The 21,833-nt window shown below is 43.9% G+C and overlaps 2 protein-coding genes across 4 annotated transcripts in view; one reads left to right on the top strand and one right to left on the bottom strand.

Moving 5' to 3' along the window:
* LOC103067120 (maestro heat-like repeat family member 5) overlaps positions 1 to 438 on the bottom strand; it is a 42,000-nt gene extending 41,562 nt beyond the window's left edge. Inside the window, exon 1 of the mRNA XM_088153002.1 lies at positions 27 to 438. Within this exon, the coding sequence (XP_088009128.1) occupies positions 27 to 438 (412 nt within the window). The remainder of the gene's footprint in view (positions 1 to 26) is intronic.
* A 9,254-nt stretch (positions 439 to 9,692) lies between these two features.
* The window catches only part of AQP7 (aquaporin 7), a 22,038-nt gene continuing 9,897 nt past the window's right edge, over positions 9,693 to 21,833 (top strand). The window contains exons 1-4 of one of the 3 annotated variants that reach the window (XM_088152664.1): positions 9,693 to 9,767; positions 11,129 to 11,265; positions 12,952 to 13,069; positions 16,808 to 16,934. In XM_088152664.1, the coding sequence (XP_088008790.1) occupies positions 12,965 to 13,069; positions 16,808 to 16,934 (232 nt within the window). In that variant the 5' untranslated portion in view covers positions 9,693 to 9,767; positions 11,129 to 11,265; positions 12,952 to 12,964. Of the gene's footprint in view, positions 9,768 to 11,128; positions 11,266 to 11,807; positions 12,086 to 12,951; positions 13,070 to 16,807; positions 16,935 to 21,833 lie in introns of those variants that run through there. The other 2 variants (XM_088152662.1, XM_088152663.1) reach the window with 2 other exon arrangements.

Below are 21,833 nucleotides of genomic sequence, written 5' to 3'. Positions count from 1 at the left end.
ACCAAAGTGCCTCTCACCCCAAATACCTGGATATGAAGGTATGTTGGTGTCTGGAGTCCACTTTTTCCCTTGGAGGATGCTGGCCTTCTGAGCCCTTTCTTTCTCATATAGCCTTGACAAGGTGATTAAGTCTCTGGCACCTTGCTTGTCCTCAATCCGATCAGCCCTGGTGGTTTGTCGCTGAACCAGATCGGGGAGCACCAGTGGCTGAGGCTGAATCTTCTTCTTCATTTCCACTGGAGCTGGAGAAGACTTCACCAGCAGCGGCAACAGCTGTGAAGTTCTCTGAGTGGCTGGGTTATGGGAGGTGGGTGGCTGGAAGCCAGAGAAATGGGCTTCCTGGTTATCCCACCGCCCCTGGCCACGACTGACCTCTGGATTGGAATCATTGTTCTCCCTCTTCTTTAGGATTTGCAACTTTTTCAGGAAAGATGTCATCCTGCCATGAAGCAAAGGGGAACGTACTGATTAGAGTCCTAGAACTGGAAGCAGATCCTGAAGCTGTCAAGTCCAGCTTCTACAGGAACCCAAAGTCAAGGATTTCCGGCAGATTATCTGGAGAAGTAGTTGTGGTTTCTAGCCTTTCAGCAATATGTGAGACTAGTTTTCCCCATACTGTTGTCCTTCAGATCTGTTTGGACTTCAACTTGTGGGAACAGAAGTCTTAACACATTTGGAGGAGGCCAGCTTGGAGAAGGCAACTCTCAAGGATCCATGCATGATTATAAAAGTATTAGTCTTTAAAGTAAAAAAAAAGGCAGGGACCTAACAGAAGCAGAAGAGATTAAGAAGAGGTGGAAAGAATACACAGAAGAACTATACAAGAAAGATCTTAATGTCCCTGATGTCCATGCTGGTGTGGTCACTGACCTTGAGCCAGACATCCTAGAGAGTGAAGTCAAGTGGGCCTTAGGAAGCATTGCTAACAACAAAGCTAGTGGAGATGACAGTATTCCAGCTGAGTTATTTAAAATACTAAAAGATGATGGTGTTAAAGTGCTGCACTCAATATGCCAGCAAGTTGGAAAATGCAACAGTGGTCACGGGATTGGAAAAGGTCAGTTTATGTTCCAATTCCAAAGAAGGGCAATGCCAAAGAATGCTCAAACTATCGCACAATTGCACTCATTTCACATGCTAGCAAGGTTATGCTCAAAATCCTACAAGCTAGGCTTCAGCAATACATGAACTGAGAACTACCAGATGTACAAGCTGGGTTTCGAAGAGACAGAGGAACTAGAGATCAAATCGCCAACATTCGCTGGATCATGGAGAAAGCACGAGAGTTCCAGAAAAACATCTACTTCTGCTTCATTGACTATGCAAAAGCCTTTGATTGTGTGGATCACAACAAACTGTGGCAAATTCTTAAAGAGATGGGAATACCAGACCACCTTACCTGTCTCCTGAGAAATCTGTATGCGGGCCAAGAAGCAACAGTTAGAACCGGTCACGGAACAACCGATTGGTTCAAAAGAGGGAAAGGTGTACGACAAGGCTGTATACTGTCACCCTGCTTATTTAACCTATATGCAGAGTACATCATGAGAAATGCCAGGCTGGAAGAATCACAAGCCGGAATTAAGATTGCAGGGAGAATCATCAACAACCTCAGATATGCGGACGATACCACCCTAATGGCAGAAAGTGAAGAAGAACTAAAGAGCCTCTTGATGAGGGTGAAAGAGGAGAGTGCGAAAGCTGGCTTGAAACTCAACATTAAAAAAACTAAGATCATGGCATCTGGACCCATCAATTCCTGGCAAATAGAAGGGGTAGAAATGGAAGCAGTAACAGACTTCATTTATTTGGGCTCCAAGATCACCGCAGACGGAGACTGCAGCCATGAAATTAAAAGACGCTTGCTCCTTGGGAGGAAAGCCATGGCAAGCCTAGATAGCATATTAAAAAGCAGAGACGTCACCTTGCCGACAAAGATCCGCATAGTCAAAGCTATGGTTTTTCCAGTAGTAATGTATGGCTGTGAGAGCTGGACCATAAAGAAGGCTGAGCGCCGAAGAATTGATGCCTTTGAACTGTGGTGCTGGAGAAGACTCTTAAGAGTCCCCTGGACTGCTAGGAGGTCAAACCAGTCAATCTTAAAGGAAATCAACCCTGATTGCTCATTGGAAGGATTGATAATGAAGCTCAAGCTCAGATATTTTGGTCACCTAATGTGAAGAGAGATCTCTTTGGAAAAGACCCCGATGCTGGGAAAGATTGAAGGCAAAAGGAGAAGGGGACGGCAGAGGACGAGATGGTTAGAGAGCATCACTGAAGCAATGAGCGCGAAACTGAGCAAACTCAGGGAGGCAGTGAAGGACAGGAAGGCCTGGCGCAATATGGTTCATGGGGTCACAAAGAGTCGGACACAACTTAACGACTGAACAACAACAACAACAAAAGTCTTTAAAGTAACACAAGACTGTTGCTTTATGATGAATATCTGAAACCCTGTCTCTGTTCTTGATTCATAGTGGATCCTTAGGTGGCATCATTTGACTAAAGTCATTCTCACTGGAGGGGCACATATTCCTTTCCTGTGTTATGGAAACTCCTGATAAGCATCTTAGGCTGAGCGAGATCACGGGTCCACCAGAGTTGCCTTCTCTGCCATCCAGATCTCTTCAGAAGAGGCATTGAGGCATTCCCCAATAATTACAACTGCATTCTTAATCATCTGAGGATACCAAAGATCAAACTGGAGACCTTTGTGTGAAAACATCTGCTTTCACCATAGAACTTGAATTCCTCCCTGATATACAGTTGACAGAGAAAACCAAGCATAGAGTCATTAGTGCCTCCTGATGTTTTGGACCTCAAATCAGTCCTAACTGGCAGAGCCAATTGGGACAAAGAGAGTAATAGTCCAAGACTCAGGGATCACCCTAGGTTATCTCCAGGCCCTGAAGCTGGGCAAGACCAAGAACGCAAGAACAACCTTGATTTCAAGGTCCTTAATGCTAGTCTGGAGTAAATACAGACTCTTGCAAAGTATACAAGGAATTTCTCAGTCTCATTAAATGAATTAAGGTGGAATCTCTTGGGATACCTTGAAATGCTTCCTCTTAGAGTTCTCTCCATTTGGGCTAAGTTAGGAGATAAGCTGCCAAGGGTGGTCCCATAATCTTCCTCTTATTATTTCAGCAGGACCATGATCTTATCATTTATGGTAGACATTCTAAATTTTAATTATTTTACTGTAGCTCAAAGGTCAAGTAGCTGATCCTAGATAGCTGGAAATTTTCATCATCCAAGGCTATTTCGTGCCAGTCAATGAGTGACAGAAAAATTACTGTACCTCTTGCCAGCTCCACCACTGTTCATGCTTGGCCGTTTATTCATGCGTTCCCTCCCCTCCCTTTTCCAGACTTCCCACCATCTCTCACTGGTGACCTGCCAATAATCTACAACTCAGGAAAGTCTGCAGGAGTTGGGGGTGGTGAAAAAAGTCAAGATGGTGGCCCCTTTTTAATGTGTGTGAAAGGGGGGGGGGGTTTCATTATGACTTTTTGGAACCTGACCCCCTCTGTGGACACCTTTGAAGCAACCTGTTCCAAGAGAAGGTGAAAATCTATAACCAGGTCTTCCTAAAGCAGTGTTTGTCAACCTTGGGAACTTTAAGATGGGTGGACTTCAACTCCCAGAATTTCCCAGCCAGCATGGCTGGGGAATTCTGGGAGTTGAAGTCCACCCATCTTAAAGTTCCCAAGGTTGACAAACACTGAAATCTGAAGTGATGCACAATTCTTTTTATAGCATCAGCATTTTTATTTGTTTATTTATTTGTTTGTTGGATTTCTCCCCCGCCCATCTCCCCCACAATGGGGGACTCTGGGCGACTTACAAAAAACATTAAAACTATAAATACATCTAAAACACATAAAACATCCAAAATTTAAAACAATACTAAAGAAAGGAAGATCCAAGCAGATGGCAAATCAAGCTGCAGAGAGCTGGCCACTACAGGGCTAGCCATCCCCCTGCTTGAAGTATTCCCTCCCCACCCCAGGCCAAGAGGCAGAACCAGGTCTTCAAGGCCCTTCGGAAGGCCAGGAGTGAGGGGGCCCATCGCACCTCCGGGGGCAGAATGTTCCAAAGAGCGGGGGCTACCGCAGAGAAGGCCCGCCTTCTGGACCCCGCTAGATGGAGTTCTTTTACTGAGGGGGTCCGAAGCATGCCCTCTCTGTGCGACCGGGTGGGACTGGGTGAAGTCATAGGGGAGAGGCGGTCCCTTAGGTAACTGGCCCCATGCCATGTAGGGCTTTAAAGGTAATAACCAACACCTTGAATTGGACCCGGAAGCAAACTGGTACCCAGTGCAGCTCGCAGAGCAACGGTGTTACATGGGCCCTTTTTGGGGCTCCAAAAATAGCCCGCGCGGCCGCATTCTGGACCAGCTGTAGCTTCCGGATACTCTTCAAGGGTAGCCCCATGTAGAGCACATTGCAGTAGTCTATCTGGGAGAGAACAAGGGCATTTTTCCTTTCTGTTGAGGTGCTTCTTGCTTTCCCCAACCTAACGTCCTTCACAGCTCCTGTTATTCCCACCCAATAAACATCCAGGCTAACATTATTCTGCTTTGGCTTGGAAAGGATTTGCAAGGCTGCAATTTCTCCTGTAGAATCACTAAATAGCTGGAGTGGGTCTCTCTGTGTCCCCAAAATGGTCCTCAAAGATGTCAGAATTTCCTTCTGGGGATCATCTTCCCCTCGAACATGAAAGTCCATCTAAACCGAAAGATTTATGCCATTTTTACAACACTGTTAGGCCCTCTGCTTGGGTATGGGGGCCCTTGCCCCTTCTGGCTTCCCTGCTGCAAGATCAGCCTTGCTAGTGAAAGCAGGTGCCAGGACTAAGGGTGGTCCTTGAGCCAAGCTGAATCCCAGATCAAGTCACGTGCCTGTTATGAAATGGAGGGGCTGTTTATTATAATCCCAGACCCCAAAGGGTCTTGTTATATGATTGAGCCCCTAAGTTCTGGTATTTGCTCCATTCATTTAAGAGCTTCTGTATTATCTACCTATCTACTTATCTATCTACCCATCCATCCATCCTCCAAGAATGTCAAGGTAATCTGCAGAATCAAAGTGCTGTCTTACCTGATCTTTTAATCTTCTAAACTTTCCAATTGTGATCTGCTACTATTCTTTGCTCGTGGGGGTTTCCACGTTCATAAAATAGCTCCTTGATCCTCCGGCTCCCTTCCCATCAACTTTGTCTCCAAAGTTTGTCTCCAAACCTCTGCATCCAGGGACAGGAGGTCACAGCATTATTTATGTCCTCACTGGGGGTAGGTGATGTCATTACCTAAGTCATTACCTAAATAAGGTGATGTCATTACCTAAGCCTCTTACTTCCCTGACCCAAGATAATGGGAACGGGGTATGAAGGTCCTCCTTGACACCGTTCTCAAGGCCTTGGGCGAACAAAGCAAGTGGTCTCCTACGTAATGACGTGAACTGACCAAAAGGCTTGGTGTGTCTCAACAAGCTGAACCTGAAAAGAACCCAACCAAGATTAAGGCTAATCAAGTTTACCCTTTGGCACAAATGCAGCTGCTGAGTCTGTAACTGGGTTGGTTAAATGTGTTGACTTGAACACAACCATTGTGATGTTACTTATGCAGAGAGTTTACAAGCTGGGAAAGGAAAGATATGCTCCACCCAAGCGGATTAGAAAAACAGGATTTCAAAAAAACAACTAAAGAAAAGGGCAAACATCTATGTTTGGTGGGGCACGCTGTGAGCAAAGCAGACGCCTTCTAAATTTCTCAAGTTTTAAAGTGTAGATCCTATGGAAGAAGATGAAGATATTCACTTTTTCAGTTAGTCATCGTGTATGAATATATATGGAGCTTAGCACAGTATAAAAAGACTACAAATGTGAAGTGTGTTAGAAATAAGTTGTAACACCTGCTCACCTTCATTCATGCTTTGGCAGCCAACTGAGAATGAGTGTCATGGGAAGGTGAGACGGAGAAGAAGCTGTGCCAAGGAGTCTTCTCAGTGATCTGGTTACTGAGAATGGCGTTTAGATAGGATTCTGACCTCTCTAAAAACACTCTGTATTTTTGAGAACCAGTTTCTGCATTCATCGAGGTTCACAGAGTCTTTTCTTGTCCTGTATAGAAAACTAGTGTTTGAATGCAGTTGTCAGGGCATTGTGCTGCTTCGACAATAATTCATTTTTAAGTCATTCCTAACCACCATGTGATCTCTGTGATAAATACAGCTTTTGACTCTGGTTTCACAGCTGAGTTTGCTTCAGTTACTTTCTACGTATGCTGCTTCTGAACTCCAGATCTGTTGACCTCTTCAGCTTTTGACAACCTTCACTGCAACATATCTACCTACAATCAGCTTTATATCCAACAATTACCTTCTTTGTTATGTTCTACTGCATATCACCATCTCTGCCCTTTCTTCTGAGATCAAGCTGCTAATAGCTTGCCATACACTTGCTGGATTTGACCAAATAGTTTCATAACTAGAAGAAACTTTGAACATAAAATAATAAATAATAAGTAAAACAACAATGTGCGATAATGCTAGATTCAGTGTCCCAGCAGCTATTAGAGATGTACCATATTACAGGTAGTTCTCATTTAACAACCATTCATTTAGCAACCGTTCAAAGTTACAATAGTGCTCAACAAAGGGATGTATAACCAGTCCTTGCACTTACAACTGTCACAGCACCCCCGCAGTCACATGATGACGATCTGGGCACTTGGCAACCAGCTCGCACTTACAACAGTTGCAGTGTCCCTGGGTCATGTGATTGCTATACGTGGCCTTCCCATCTTGCTTCTGACAAGCAAAACCAATGGGAAACCGTGTGATTCGCTCAACAACCATGTGATTCCCCATGTGATGGTTGGCTGGGGAATTCTGGGAGTTGAAGTCCAGACGTCTTCAAGTTGCCAAGGCTGACAAACACTGTCCTACCTGAACATAATAATCTGCCATTACCACAAGTCACAGCTATCGTTAGTCTTAATTGGGTGAACTTTGAACTGACTGAATATAATTCTCCAATTATTTCAAATATTGGAGGTTGGAGTCCATCTACGATGAGGGCAGGAATCCAAATGTGAGCATCCCAGACATGAAAGATGGTGGTTCAGCCTCTGCTTTAAGTGCACCCCATGAAAGGAAACTCATCACTTCTCTGGTCTTTGCATCCACTGTCAAACTGCTCTGACTCTTAGGAACTTTCTTCTAGGCATCATCTACCAAGGGCATCCACAGGAAACGGTCAAAAAGCCAAGATAGTGGCCACCATGGTGCGATCGAAGCTTGTTATCCCTGTGAGGTAGTTCAGACAAGAAGCACATGATTATTAACTCTACCTTTATTGTAAGGTTACATCAACAGAATTGTGCAAGTCTGAAAGTACATCTCTCCCCCCTCGCCTTTACAGTCCAAGAAACTAGGGAGGGTCCCTTCTGAGATGTTTGCCATGCCCCTGTTCCTTCTGCGGACTCAGCTGCCCCTTATCTGACCATTGCCTAATCTGTGGCTCTTCTTCCTGTCTCCCAAGGTCATTCCCACATACCACTACAACATCACTCTTTGTAGAGGTGACTTTTCAGAGATGTCCTGGTGTTTTTAAATTACCAATTAACTTTGGGCTAATTCTTCTATAACATAATTATGGCTCTGAAGAGATCACCCAAATGCCTACTGGTTTGCTACTGGTGATGAAAATGGCTGCCCTATTATATCTGCTTGCCCCTGTTCTTTCCATGGCTCTCCTGAGACAGAATGCAGAGGGTAGGTCCAGTGCTTAGGATATTTATCCAATACTCTCCATTTGGAATAACAACAGATCCATGGAAGTGAGTTGCATACCCCATTTCTGCTGTGGGCTCAGCTGCCTCTTATCTCTTATCTGACCATTGCCTAGCCTGTGCCTCTTCCTCCTGTCTCCCAAGGCCATGCCCACATACCATTACAAAGCACTACCTGTTTTCTCTGTGGAGGAAGATGATTTGATTTCACTTGAGCTTAGGACCTTATTCTTCAATTTTTTTCTTCTTTTCGGCTAATAGGAAAATACTTCCCTGCTTGTTTATCCATTTATTATTAAAGCTTTTTCTTCACTCCAGCAGTTTGGGTGTGTTTGTGTGTGTTTGTGTGTGTGTGTCCAGCGTGCAACTGGAAATCATCTCAGGACCTCAGAAGTCCTGATTTGAAAATGAGCAACTTATACCCACATTAAGACTGTGGTTAAATAGAAAGCCAACAGGTTCAACATTCATCTTTCATTTCCTTTTCTCTCTCTCATTACTACTTTGCCCAATAAGGAGTTGTGGAGAAATTGAAGGATTGCGTATTATTTTATGACCTAAAACTGGTCTGATATAGGAATTGCCCTACTAGGCGCCCCAGAATTTCTCCTCTGGCTGCCTCCGTTACCTTTCTGAAATGCAAATTGGTTTCCAGATGGTATCCTTCGCAGCAGGTGGCAGCACTGATCTGCCTTTTGCTGACCTCCTAAAAGCCCAGCCTGGTCAGAACCACTGGAAGGGTTGGGAGATTGCCAGCCAGGAAGTAGATTAATAGGGAAATAAATAAACAAATCCTGGAAGAAGGCAAAGGAAAACTGATTGTGCTGAGAAACTGACCGGGACACATTCACAAAACCCAAACATGGTATGCTGCTCAGAGTCAGCATTGACTGGAGGGGCTTTTATTTTTTTAATGTGATTTTAAGTCAATTTTGAGTCCTGGAAACTCGATGGATGATTTCTTGGCAGCATTTTTGGATGTTCTTTGCCCTCCTCCCCAGGGCTGAGGGACTGGCCCAAAGTCCCCCAGCTGGCTTCATGCTTGAGCCAGGACTAGATTTCAGTTTCCCTGCTTCTAGCCCAGCAGCTTTAACCCCAACAATCCATCTTTCTGGAGGGGCTTCTAAGTAAAATAAATTCAGTTGTGAAGAAAGCCACAGGAGCCAAGTGCAGCTTGAGGGATCCTTACGTTTTACCTGTTAGCGTTAAAATTCCCTGGCATGTTCCATTGTAAATAGTGGGGAAGCATAGCTGTTTTTTCAGGGCATTTTTAGGGACGAAGCAGATACAGCATTTAGTGAGGGGTGTGTGCAGGGGGTGAAGGGTAGCAACTGAAGTGCTGTAGAGGAATGTGAGCAGGGGGTGAAGGGTAGCAACTGAAGTGCTGTAGAGGAATGTGAGCTAACTAGCAAAAGAGTGGGTTTTTTTCTGCTCCAGCTGTTGGCCAAAGAAAATAAGTTCAAGAGAGCTGAGTGGTACCATCACCAGAATCAATGGCAAAGATGTAGATCAGTGTTTCCCAACCTTGGCCACTTGAAGATGGGTGGATTTCAACTCCCAGAATTCCCCAGCCAGCATGGCTGGCTGGGGAATTCTGGGAGTTGAAGTCCACCCATCTTCAAGTGGCCAAGGTTGAGAAACACTGCTGTCAATTAATTGTGAGATCCAAGGGCATGTTGAAAGTGATGCACAATTTCACATATGGGAGATATCTCCCCCCTTTGTATTTGCCTGGTTGTAAAAGTTAATGTTTCTCAAGCAGCGGATGAACCGAGCCGAGCTGTCACCCTTGGGCTGTGATGAGGAGGGGGGCAAAAAAGTGACCTTTGGGATGCTGACTGCTGAAGCAAGGATAAAATGCACACCAGGACCAAATCACAAGGTTCATTATCGGGCGATGTTTGCAGGAAAGCTCGAGGCTGGAGTTCCTGTCTGAAAAGGGATGGGGGTGGCACTCCCCGGGACTGAGTTGGTGCGTAATTTGGGGGTCTTCCTGGGCTCGCGGCTCCTGCTTGATGAGCAGGTGGCAGCTGTGGCTGGGGGGAGCCTTTGCACAGATCCATCTTGTGTGCCAATTGTGCCCTTTCCTGGACCAGGAGGCCTTGCTCACAGTCACTCACGCCTTGGTCACTTCTGGTTGGATTACTGCAATGTGCTTTACATGGGGCTGCCCCTGAAGACCACTTGGAAATTACAACTGGTTCAGAATGCAGTGGTGCGCTCCAGAGGGTTACCACCACTGCCCAGAGGATCATTGGCTGCCCTCTCCCCTCTTTGGAAGAACTTTATAGTTCCCGCTGCCTTAAGAAGGCTCAAAACATGCTTAAGGACCCATCCCACCTGGGACATCCTTTTTTTGAACTATGACCATCTGGCAGATGGTACAGGATAATGAAAAGAAGGGCAAAGAGGCTGAAGAATAGCTTTTATCTTAGAGCTGTAACTATACTGAACTCTACCGTATAGTGCAGCATTAATGCAGCATCAGGAGTTGTGCAATATGCAATGTGAAGATTGTGTTTTATATGTTTTATGTGTGTTATGTGTTTTATGTGTTCTATGGTTTTTATATTTTTAAAGCTGCACTGGGGTGGCATTTAATTTCGTTGTACGAGTAGTACAATGACAATAAAGATGACTTTGACTTTGACTATTGGGTGCTCATAGGTTCGTCCACGTTACAGCTTCACTTGCACTTGCTCCCAGTTTCCTTCTGGTTATCACCTTTAAAGCCCTCCATGGCATGGGACCAGGTTATTTGGGGGACTGCCTCTCCCTAAGAATATCTGCCCGTCGCACTAGATCAGAAAGAGTAGCACGGTCCAGGTCCCTTCCCTGAAGTCCTGTCGCCTAGTGGGACCTTGGAAGCATGTCTTTTCCGTGGCTGCCCCTAACTTGTGGAATACCTTCCCCCTGGGGATTTGGCAGGCCCCCACCCTTTTAGCCTTTTGGGAGGCCATTAAGACCTGGCTTTTTACTGAGGTGCTGGGATAAGATTGTATAGATCAGTGTTTCTCAACCTTGGCAACTTTAAGATGTGTGGACTTCAACTCCCAGAATTCCCCAGCCAGCAAGGCTGGCTGGGGAATTCTGGGAGTTGGAGTCCACACATCTTAAAGTTGCCAAGGTTGAGAAACCCTGTTATAGATAGAAAGTATGGTATAAGGGCAACTGGACCTTGCTGTGGGGCATCCCAAGAGGACGATGAAGGCACAGGGTTTTTGTTTTATTGTTTTATTGTTTTTATGATCGTTTTATAGTTACTGGTTTTATGGTTGTTATGAGCCATAAAGTTGTTTAAGATGGGGGCCATATAATTTTTTTTTTTTTAAGGCAAATGATGAGAACATTTGTACAGCAGCCTGGTTCTGTCACGTGAAATCCAGGATCTTCCAGGTGGCTTGAGAACCTCCAGCAGGATCTTCCAATACATCTTCAGGTACCAGCTCAAGAAGGCCATCTGATATCCTGTGAGTTTCCCAAATCCTGGGGGTGCTTCTAATCCTTCCAAAAGGGCCACAGATGCAGCCCATGGGGTTCAGCACGTATGTCATGTTACAGAACCTGAGATAGCATCTTTGTAATGCCCATGTTCCCAGAGGGAGCAGACATCTCCCTCTGCATGGGTAACTGACAAAGGCATCCACTTAACCCGTAAAAGACGTTGCAGCTACATTCAGACCAAATGCTATGCTTGATTGGTGTGAACCTTTGTTAGGGTTTTTGATAGGGGGCTGCTTGGTGTACTGTATGAATCCAGCCAGTTTGGTGAGTTCATAATTCACTGTATTATGCAAACCCTGAAAAAGAGTTAATGCAACAACATGGTTAGGGATATGGAATGAACCCAGCCAATATCAATCACTTCAAAGGGCAATTGTGAAAACAGAAATGGGGAGGGGGGGGGGAGAAAGACACATGTGATATTGATATTAATGACCTTTGAGCCACGTGGCTTCTGGAATGTGTCCAAGTAGAAATGACTGCACGTTCCCTGCGTTCTTTTGACCCGTGATCATCCACGTCTGGATCTTGGTGTTCGGTGCTCTACTTGTTCAGCTTTAGAGTCCCTCGTGAATGCTTTTTCACCTTCTGATCCCAGTTTCGGTGTGATGCATTTTTTTCCCTGAAAGATGCCATTTCTAACTCCGGGAGCAACGTCCCTCAGGTGCATGTTGGGGAACAGATCGGTGGTTCTCAGTAGTCAGCCTTTCCCTATTGAACATCTTAAGAATATCTGAGCCTCCACATATTGATCTGTTTTGAGAATATTTGGGAAACTAAAATGAGGTATGTGTAGCCACGGGCATTTAGAGCTTGCCAATTATCCTGCTGATGGTTCTTTGTTCACGTTTGAACTTTATAGGAGTTTTGTTCTTATTTATGACCTTTGGTTATAAATGGAATAATTTTGCAAATTGTTATTACATACCGATCTGACTCATTGTAAAATTACAGTATGTTAAATGTTTGTGTTAGATCAAAGGATGAAGGTAGTTCCCAACATTTATCCAAATATTTGTCCTCTGATCTTCCTTGTTTCATTTTTACATGTATGATTCCCTTAGAGACCACTCCATAGTTATGTAATTTATTGTTCCCCTCTGAAATGAGTTTGACATCATTTTCCAGGAATGGCAATCACAGATTCTCTTGGCCACAATTATGTCGATACGATCTCTTGATATTATCACATCTATAGTTAGCTCGTGAATAGATTCCAAATGAATATTTCCATTCATATTGTTGCTCTGAAACAAGAAGCAGGGTTAAACTTGCTGAATTTAATTCCATCCTTCTCTTCTCCCCCTACCCCCTTGCAAATCTCAGATTTCTTTCTGGACTCTATAAGATTTCCTTGAGGCGGATGTTTTTTCTCACAATGGAGTTGAGGTCATAATGCTGTAAGGCTGATGGCTCATTGACTTCACTGTGGCCCAGGAGATACTTTAAAAGACGGGGGGGGGGGGGGGGGAGCAGCGGGGGTGTGGAAAGGGCTATGTAAAGACAACAGCAGATGCTCAATTGACCAGTTAGCCTTTAACCAGACAGTACGAACTGTCAGTACACGCCCAGGTGGAGATGAAAGAACAGTGCTGCGTTTCAAGCCTTTGCAAGGCCAAGGCTCTTTAGAATGACGTCTCCCTTTCCAACAGAAGTCGTATCTGGATGTCAGTAGCTAAGATGTTGGAAAAATTAATCAACTCGGTGACGGTCCGGAATGAAACTGTCCGCCAGACTCTGGCAGAAGCCCTGGCGACCTTCCTCTTGATGGTGAGAAGACGTGGTGTGCGTTGGGGAGAGGCAGGGAGGGTTAGAAGATGGGAGGGGTGAGAACACGGAGCGTATGCCCCCTTCTTGCCTTTGGAGATAAGTAATGCATGCACCTAAAATGGTGTTTTGTTGCCCAAGGCTGCTAAGAGTCACTTATGTGAAGGGACAAGCAGGTCTGAACAATCTGGTTTCCACTTGGTCCCCTCTGGACTTGTTTGGGATGGCAAATCTCAGAATCCTTTGCCAGGTGAGAAATCTCAAAACTTGGGGAGTTGCAGTCCCAACGTCTGGAGGCCACCAGATTGGGGAAGGCAGGGTTAAGAAAGCTCGAGGGACAGAAAATCTTTCTGAATGGGGCCCTTGAGTACTTTCCTTAGAGACAGGACAGTTCTCACATGATCTGTAAAGGCAGATTAAGCACAGTTTCTTTCTTTTCTTTCCCATATAATTAACTTGTGGAATTCCCTGCCACCTTAGGTGGTGATGGATAGGGTCCTTCCGTGACTGGAAAAATGGATTAGACAGGGTCATGGGGCTGGAGGGGGTGTTTGGTTGTGGTTACTTCAATTAAAGCTCCAGGTTTGGAGGCTGTCTCTGACAGACTATCAGCAAGACTGTGGGAGGTTAGTTATTTTTAAAGCCCTCTTCTCAGCTTCTTTAAAACACCAGTCTGCCAATAATTGAAGAAAGTAAATGGAAAAAAATGTTTTGATCATGTGTGATGTTCTTCTCTTATGTTCTTGTAAAGAATCCAGTGGAAGAGTCTTCCCCAAATCTCCATTAGCTGGAAACGTGAGGGTCAGGGTTGGTCTGTCTGTCTGTCTGTCTATCTATCATCTATTCATCCATCCATCCATCCATCCATCCATCCATCCATCCATCCATCCATCCATCCATTTATTTGTACATCTATATCTGTCTAATATCTATCTATCCAACCCTATCCGTCTGTCTGTCTGTCTGTCTGTCTGTCTGTCTGTCTGTCTGTCTATCTATCTATGCAAAAACATCTTTCTCGGCTTAATTTGGAAAACCACATCACACTGGACCAATTTTCTGAATCTAATCAGAATCTTGCCTTGGATTTTGTTTCACACCCCATTATTTACGGAACTGTACTTGCTTCCTGAAAGAAGTGAGACTCTAATTATTGACTAATCCATGAGGGTAAGACCCTGCAAAGCTCTCTTTGACCGCAAATGTTATCAGAGTTTCATATTCAGTGGATCGAACCAAGGTGATAACTATTTTTTCACACTGGCAAATCGCATGCTGGATAACTTTGCTCATGAAATGTTGGTGCTATTTCTTCAGATTTTCTTTATATAGCACTAGGACACCCCTAACATCCAAAAGGGGGTGAATACTTTTTTTCTTTTACAAACAATAGCTGCATTCTAATACATCCAGTCATAGAAGAGATAGATTTCTTGATACCTATTGCAGATGAACTTGAACTTAATGTCCTTAGCTCCTATCTGGTCATGACCCGAAGAACAACTAGTATGGGGCTGTAAGTGTTATGGGTCTGCTCACATTGCATAGAACAGTGTTGTCCAAACTTGGCCACTCTAAGAGGAGTGGACTTCAACTCCCAGAATTCCCCAGCCAGCCATGGCTGGCTGGGGAATTCTGGGAGTTGAAGTCCACTCCTCTTAGAGTGGCCAAGTTTGGACAACACTGGCATAGAATATTCCTCCATTATTTGTTGTGGTTGTTGTGGTTGTGGGCTAGCTGTTTGGCTTCTTTCAGGTTCAGTTTTGTTAGCTCATCCTCCATATTCTATAGGGCAGTGTTTCTCAACCTTGGCAACTTTAAGATGTGTGGACTTCAACTCCCAGAATTCCCCAGCCAGCCAGCTTCAAATCTGGGAGTTGAAGTCCACACATCTTAAAGTTGCCAAGGTTGAGAAACACTGCTGTAGAGTAACAAGTGGCTGATTTAGAGAAATACATAACAGCTGTTGGATCCAGCAAATAGCCATCTTAGCCATCTATATAAAAGCTGAAGGTGAAGACATAGCCTTCTTCCACCACTGTTAACTGCAACTGGGATTTGGAGGCACACCGCCCCTAACCCAGATTCATCTTTGAGTCCTCAAGACCCATAACCCTTGAGAGACCTGTCCTCCATGAAAGTAGCTAACCCCCTTCTAAAGCTATTCAAGAGAGTGGCCTTCACCACATTTTGTGCTAATGAATTCCGCAGGTTAGTCATGTGTTATATACTTCCTCCTGTCCGTTCTAAATCTTCTTCCAATCAGTTCATTGGGTAAGAATAGTCAAACTCAGTCTCACGGCTCCGTGTGTCCTGTTAAAGATGCAAAAGGCTACGACTATCAGAGTTTTTCCTTCTTGCTAAGTTGAATACAGCTCACCAGCCATGGGTGGAAGCCCAATCAGTTTTTGGGTATGGGAAAATGACATCATCGAGAAAAGGCGCTTCTGTCAAACCCAAGCAGCTCTGGTTCCAGTGGACTTGTAAAAAAGGTGGACTTGTAAAAAAAGCCAGAATTTTTTGGGGTTCAGATACATACACTGATACAAAGAATTTTAAAGATCAACATTCAGTTGAAACCAGAACTTTTCTTGCTGGGATTAATGGGCAGTCAATTAGAAAAGAGCCATGGAAGATTATTTTTATATATTATTACTCCTGTGAGACTATTATATGCACAAAAATGGAAAGACTCTGAAATACCCACATCAGAGGATTGATTGGTGAACATGACAGAACTAGCAGAGATGGCAAAATCAACTTGTTTGATTAGAGAAAGATCAACAATTACATTTATTAGTGACTGGAAACCCCTTGTAGGCTTTTTGCTGAAAAAAGAGAAAAATGAACTTGTGATTTATGGGTTTGAAGATTAGAAAGGGTAGCTTATAGAAAGAAGGAAATTATGATGTTACTTTAGAGAGAGGGCAAAATACTGTATAAATGTATCTGTAACCACTGTTAAGAAGATCGGAAGCTGCTTCTGTATAATCTTTTTTCCCCCTTTTCTTTCTTTTTCTATTTTCCTTTTTCACTATTTACTATTTTTCTTTATTTTCTTTATTTTCTCTTATGATTTTTATTTTGATAAAAATTTATTCAATAAAAATTATAAAAACAAAACAAAACAATAACATCCAGCAACATCTGACGGAGAGGTCTTTGCCAACCTTGGTAACATGTCTGCTTGGGGTCAGACAAGCAAAAGGTTAAGCAGAAAAAATTCCACATTTCCGAGTCCTCCAGATCAAATGTGAGTGAAGGACTATAACCCCAGGCAAATATGTGAGAGAGGGTGATTATGTCATAATATAAGCAACACAATGAGCAGACTTTGCAAGATGAGAAGATCAACTAATGCAAGTAGATTGAGACAGAGAGACCAAACTCTCTCCCTGTCATGGCACTTTAGACTGAATTAGATCATTGGTGCATTTACTTCCAGGTTCTCTCTTCCACTGGCCACAGCCTTCCAAGTACTCAGTGGAAATCAGGGACTGAATTTAGGATTTTCAGCATGCAAAACATGTTCTGCCCCTGATTTTTGAACCTTCTCCACAACATTTTCTGGGGAATATCAGAGAACAGGCAGTATTATTTTCCTTCCTCTTTGTAGCTTTCTGTTACCCTGCTCTTCCAACTCTTCTTTTTTCCTGGACTAGTTTCTAAGTAAGCCAAAAACTGTCCCCTAACTAAAATGGCAGAGTCCCTGGGAGACCTCGTTTTCTTTTCTTCTGACAGGTTTTTGGCCTCGGCTCCGTTGCGCAAGTCGTGTTGGGAAGGAAAAACTTTGGAGAGTATTTGAGCATCAATCTAGGATTTGGGTTTGGTGTCATGTTGGGGATCCATGCTGCTGGTGGAATCTCAGGTGAGTCTAGCAGATAAAGGGTGGGGTGGCTTGATCCAGAATCCAACCTTCTCTATTAGCCTTCCCCAACATAGTATCTTGCACACCCTGTCTTGAAACTACAATTCTCAGGGCTCTCAAGCCCCAGGGCTCAGTGTTCTAGCTCAGCGTTTCTCAACCTCAAGGGGCCACCGCTCGACCCAACTAATCTGGACAGTTTTCATCCAGTCTCCAACCATCCCTTTGTAGAGAAGGTTGTGGAGAAAATGGTTGCACAGCAGCTTCAAAGGATCTTGGATGAAGCAGATTATCTGGACCCCTTTCAGTAGGATTCAGGCTGGGGTATGGGACAAAGACAGCATTGATCACGCTCTTGGATGACCTCTGGTGGGAGTGGGATGGGAGTAGTGCATCCATCCTTGCTTTTCTTTTTTCTTTTTAATAGTATTTTATTGGAATTTTAAAATTACAACGTTAAAAGTTAGAAATGAAAAAGAAAATTGAAAATACAAATTATAAAGAAAAGGAAAAGAAAAAGTGAGATAAAGTAAAAGAAAAAGAAAAAATATATGAAAAATAGATAACTTCCAATCTATCTCTGGTCTTAGGAATAATAAGAGTATCATAAGTGCTAATTTTTAATACATTAAGTAGGAGTAATTCTTTGTCAAAACATATCCCATTACCTTTATAATCTAATCTTCAAATCCCCATGTAAACTTCGCCCCGCCTACATTTTGCAAATAGTCCATCAATGGTTTCCATTCTTTAAGGTAATAATTATTTGAGTTTTCTTTTAATAAGCAAGTCAGTTTATCATTTTCTGCCATTTCCATCAGTTTTAACAACCATTTTTTCTTTTTCTTTTTATCTTCTATTTCTTTATGGGTATTGCTAAAGTCTGCCTTATATTTTTCCAAAAAGGCTTCTGCTTTTAAAATACAATTTATTCTAAATCTTTGCTCTTTATACATAAAAGATACTCCTTCTAATCTCTCCCATCTGAAAGGAATACCATGTTGCTTTAATTTATCTGTGAAGAAGGAGTCATCCTTTCTTTTTCTCAAGATTCTTAAAGGTTCGATACTCAATGGTTCATTATAATGTTCTTTCAAAATTTGTTCTCTTGTGACCTTCCGTGCAAAGTGAATTAGAATGTCTCTTGGGACCTTTTTTTCTCTAGCATAATGTGAATTGACTCTATAAAGTGGCTGGTCTTCCGGGCTATGTGGCCATGTTCCGGAAGTTTTGTTTCCTAACGTTTCGCCAGCACCTGTGACCGGCATCTTCAGAGGGCAGGAGCACAGACAGGAGCGGTTCTCTGTGTGCCCAGGGTGATGTGACCCTGTTGTGGGTCCAACACCAACAGCCACTATACCAGGCTATACCGGGAAGCCATTGAGATTCACAAACACCAGCACAGTTTCAATAAAAAAGAGGAAAGTCTAAAAATCAACAAACCCTGGCTACCAATCCTGAAAAATACAGCCTGCAAAAGGTCAACGAACTCAGCTCAACCACCAGGATGCGTGAACAATTCACACAATGAACATGCTAATCACCCTCAGCAGCCAACAACTCAATAGAAGAAAAAACCCTGCCTAACCCCCAGGAAGATACACACATATCCCGACACCAAAACAAGCAGCCAATCATTAACCCAACCGCCCCCTCCACACCCTTCAGGCACCCTCGCTGATCTCTATAAATACCCACAAAAGGGCCACATCACCCTGGGCACGGAGAGAACTGCTCCTGCCTGTGCTCCTGCCCTCTGAAGATGCCAGTCACAGATGCTGGGGAAACGTTAGGAAACAAAACTTCCAGAACACGGCCACACAGCCCGGAGGACCCGCACCAGCCATCGTATGCCGGCCGTGAAAGCCTTCGACAATACATTGACTCTATAAACTTTGTCTATTTCAGAGTCTAAATCTTGTTCCTCCATCTCTATAAATTGCGCTAATGCGGTAATAATAGATTTTCTTACATCTTCCCCCGGATTTTCTGTTACTGATCTCAATCTCAATATAAATTCTTTCTCCCTCATTTCTGCTAATGCAACAGCACCCAGATTTCAATCAATATCAATTTAGTGACTGCTTCTGACTTAATTTCTAACAACTGTACCTGTCCTTGAGTATTCTTGAGATCAGTTAACAAATTATCCACCACATCCTTCACTTTCTGAACCTCATTTCTAAATTCTTGAGTCAATTCCTTCTTTAAGTTGTCTATTTTTTCATTCATTTTTGTGTCTCTTTGGTCCATCTGGTGGCTTAAGGCCGTGATTGCATCTAGCACTTTTTTCATGTCTCCACCCCCCTCAGCCGGTTCTGTAGAAGTTCTTGTTGATTCTCTTTCCTTTTCCTTATCCTTCTTCCCTCTTGAAGCCATTGTAAGCAGTGTCTTCAAAGAACAACAGTTATAATCCAATAGCAACAGCTTTCTTCCAAGTTCTCTAACGACACAGCAGTTATAATCCCAGCTATAGAAAGCTGTCTCTTATTGTTCCCAAATATAGATAATAAAATATATAAACAATTCTCAGTTCTCAAGCTTTTAAATTCAACATGGAGAAAAGGGAAAACTCAGCTATAAAAATCCAACAGCAGATTCATAATCCAATATACGTTTATGAGCCAAAAAAAAAATAAATAAATTTTTTTTTAATCCCATAAAAAAGGCAAACCATTAACAATTTATAAAATCCTCTATTTAAAATCCATAAAACATTTCCATATCATAGCAAAGTCCATTTGTCAATTTCCACCCATGACATTCCATGATAGAGAATAAAAAAGTAACTCACCAGCATCTGAAAGATATATAGATATATAATATAATATATATATATAAATAGATCTTAGATATTAATAAAACAAAAGAAGAAAAAAAATATAATCCAAAAAGGAAACAGAAAAGGAGTACAGAAAAAACAAACCCTTCGTCTTCTAAAGTGATCTAAGACGCCGGACTGCAGCGCTAACGTCTCTCATTCATGAGGCCCTCTGCATTTGTAAAGCACAATGGAGTTCCCAGCCACCTTCGCTGTTCTACTCACCGGCTTTCCCGTGGTGGAGACCAGGAAAGGCAGGAGGAACAGCGTCCGGGGCTCTCGTGGTTAATCTTCCGAACCCCCCCCCCATCCAGGGGAGTATTTGGTGGTCTTCTCTCCTCTAGACCAACCGCTGATCAAATACAGCTCAGGCGCCCTCGGAGCTCCAAGAAACGCGTCGGTGCACTGTCCTGTCCGGGTGGAAGTGTTCATCCTTGCTTTTCTTGACCTCTCCGTGGTCTTCAATACCATCGATCATGGCATCCTTCTGGATCGGAGTTGGGGGTGGGTGGCCCTGTGCTATGCTGGTTCTCCTTCTTCCTCTGGGGTTGGTTCCAGTCAGTGTTGAAGGGGGAGGGGAGAGGTCCAGCCTGTGGCCTCTACTTTGTGGCTGCCGCAGGGCTCAGTCCTCTCTCCTTTCTTATTTAACGTCTACACGAGGCTGGTGGCTGAGGTGATCTGACAGTTTGGGATGAGATACCATCAATATGCTGATGATACCCAGCTTCATATCTCCACCCCAGGCCCTCTGAGCGATGCCGTGGATGTCCTGTCCCAGTGTTTGGAGACTGTAGGGGCCTGGATGGGGTGCAAGGGGCTTCGGCTCAGCCCAAGCAAGGCTGAGTGGCTTTGGTCACTTGGGCTTTCCAGTGTCAAGGTTCTTCCCGTTTTGGTCCTAGATGAGGTAGCACTGCCCCAGACAGATCTGGTGCACAATCTGGGGGTCCTTTTGGACTCATGGCTCCTGCTGGAAGAGCAGGTGGTAGCCATGGCTAAGAGGGTCTTTGCACATCTTTGGGTTGTGCACCAGTTGCGCCTGTTCCTGGACTGAGAGGCTTTGCTCACTGTCACTCGTGCCCTTGTGACCTCCTGTCTGGATTACTGCAATGTGTCAGTGTGTTTCCGGGTGCAATTCAAGGTGCTGGTTGTCACCTTTAAAGCCCTTTATGGCTTGGGGCCAGGTTACCCGAGGGACCGTCTTCTCCCAGTTGTTTTTGCCAGTGATGGAACGTATCTATGAAGAGGAGGGTGATGTGGGAGATCAAGGCTATCGGGAAGGAGGTCGTGCATTCCAGCAGGGGAAAGGAGATGAGAGACAACACAGTCCACAGGGGGAGTGTGGGAAGCGAAAGAGGTTGAGGATAGCCTCTCCCTAGAATCTCCCAGGGTAGATCCACTAGTTGCTGTAGTACAGATTTAGTCTGGCAAGATTCTGTCTATAAGGTGTAAGCAGATAAAGGAACTTCACTCAACTGGACTGCTTCACTGTTGTTCTTGGGCTAGGCCTGATACTACCCATCCAATCTGGTCCAGCTTGATGGCCATGCTCTGGGTCCAGTCAGCCAAGGAATGTCAGCTGGTGGGGACTAGAGGTGTGGCTTTTCTGCCGTAGCCCCTGCCCTCTGGAACATCCTCCCTCCAGAGATTAGGATGGCCCCAACCCTGTTGGCCTTTTGGAAGGTCTTGAAGACCTGGTTATGTGCCCGGGCCTGGTGTTAAGGTTCCTGTTTCCTGGTTATATTAATATCTATGGATTATAATTTTATAGACTGCTGTATATATTTAATTTTCTTTTGTATTGTGTTTGTAATTTGGTTTTAACTGATGTTATGATTGTTCATTGCCCAGAGTCACTTTTCGAGATAGGTGGGCATAGAAATGGAATGAATGAATGAATAAACAAATAAATAAACCTTGACACTTTTAGATGCTGGCTGGGGAATTCTGGGAGTTCAAGTCCACCCATCTTAAAGTTGTTGAGGTTGAGAAACACTCTTCTAGCTGAAGTGCCCAGGTTCTCCTTCACCACATGTAGAACAAATGTAGGATCCTTCGACTCTCTCCACTGCATACATAGCACA

Source organism: Python bivittatus, unplaced genomic scaffold, assembly GCF_059951505.1.
Source record: "Python bivittatus isolate LINGU-HERP-01145 unplaced genomic scaffold, Pbiv_v1 ctg000570_np1212, whole genome shotgun sequence".
Classification (NCBI taxonomy): domain Eukaryota; kingdom Metazoa; phylum Chordata; class Lepidosauria; order Squamata; family Pythonidae; genus Python; species Python bivittatus.
This window is presented reverse-complemented; position numbering and strand designations above follow the sequence as displayed.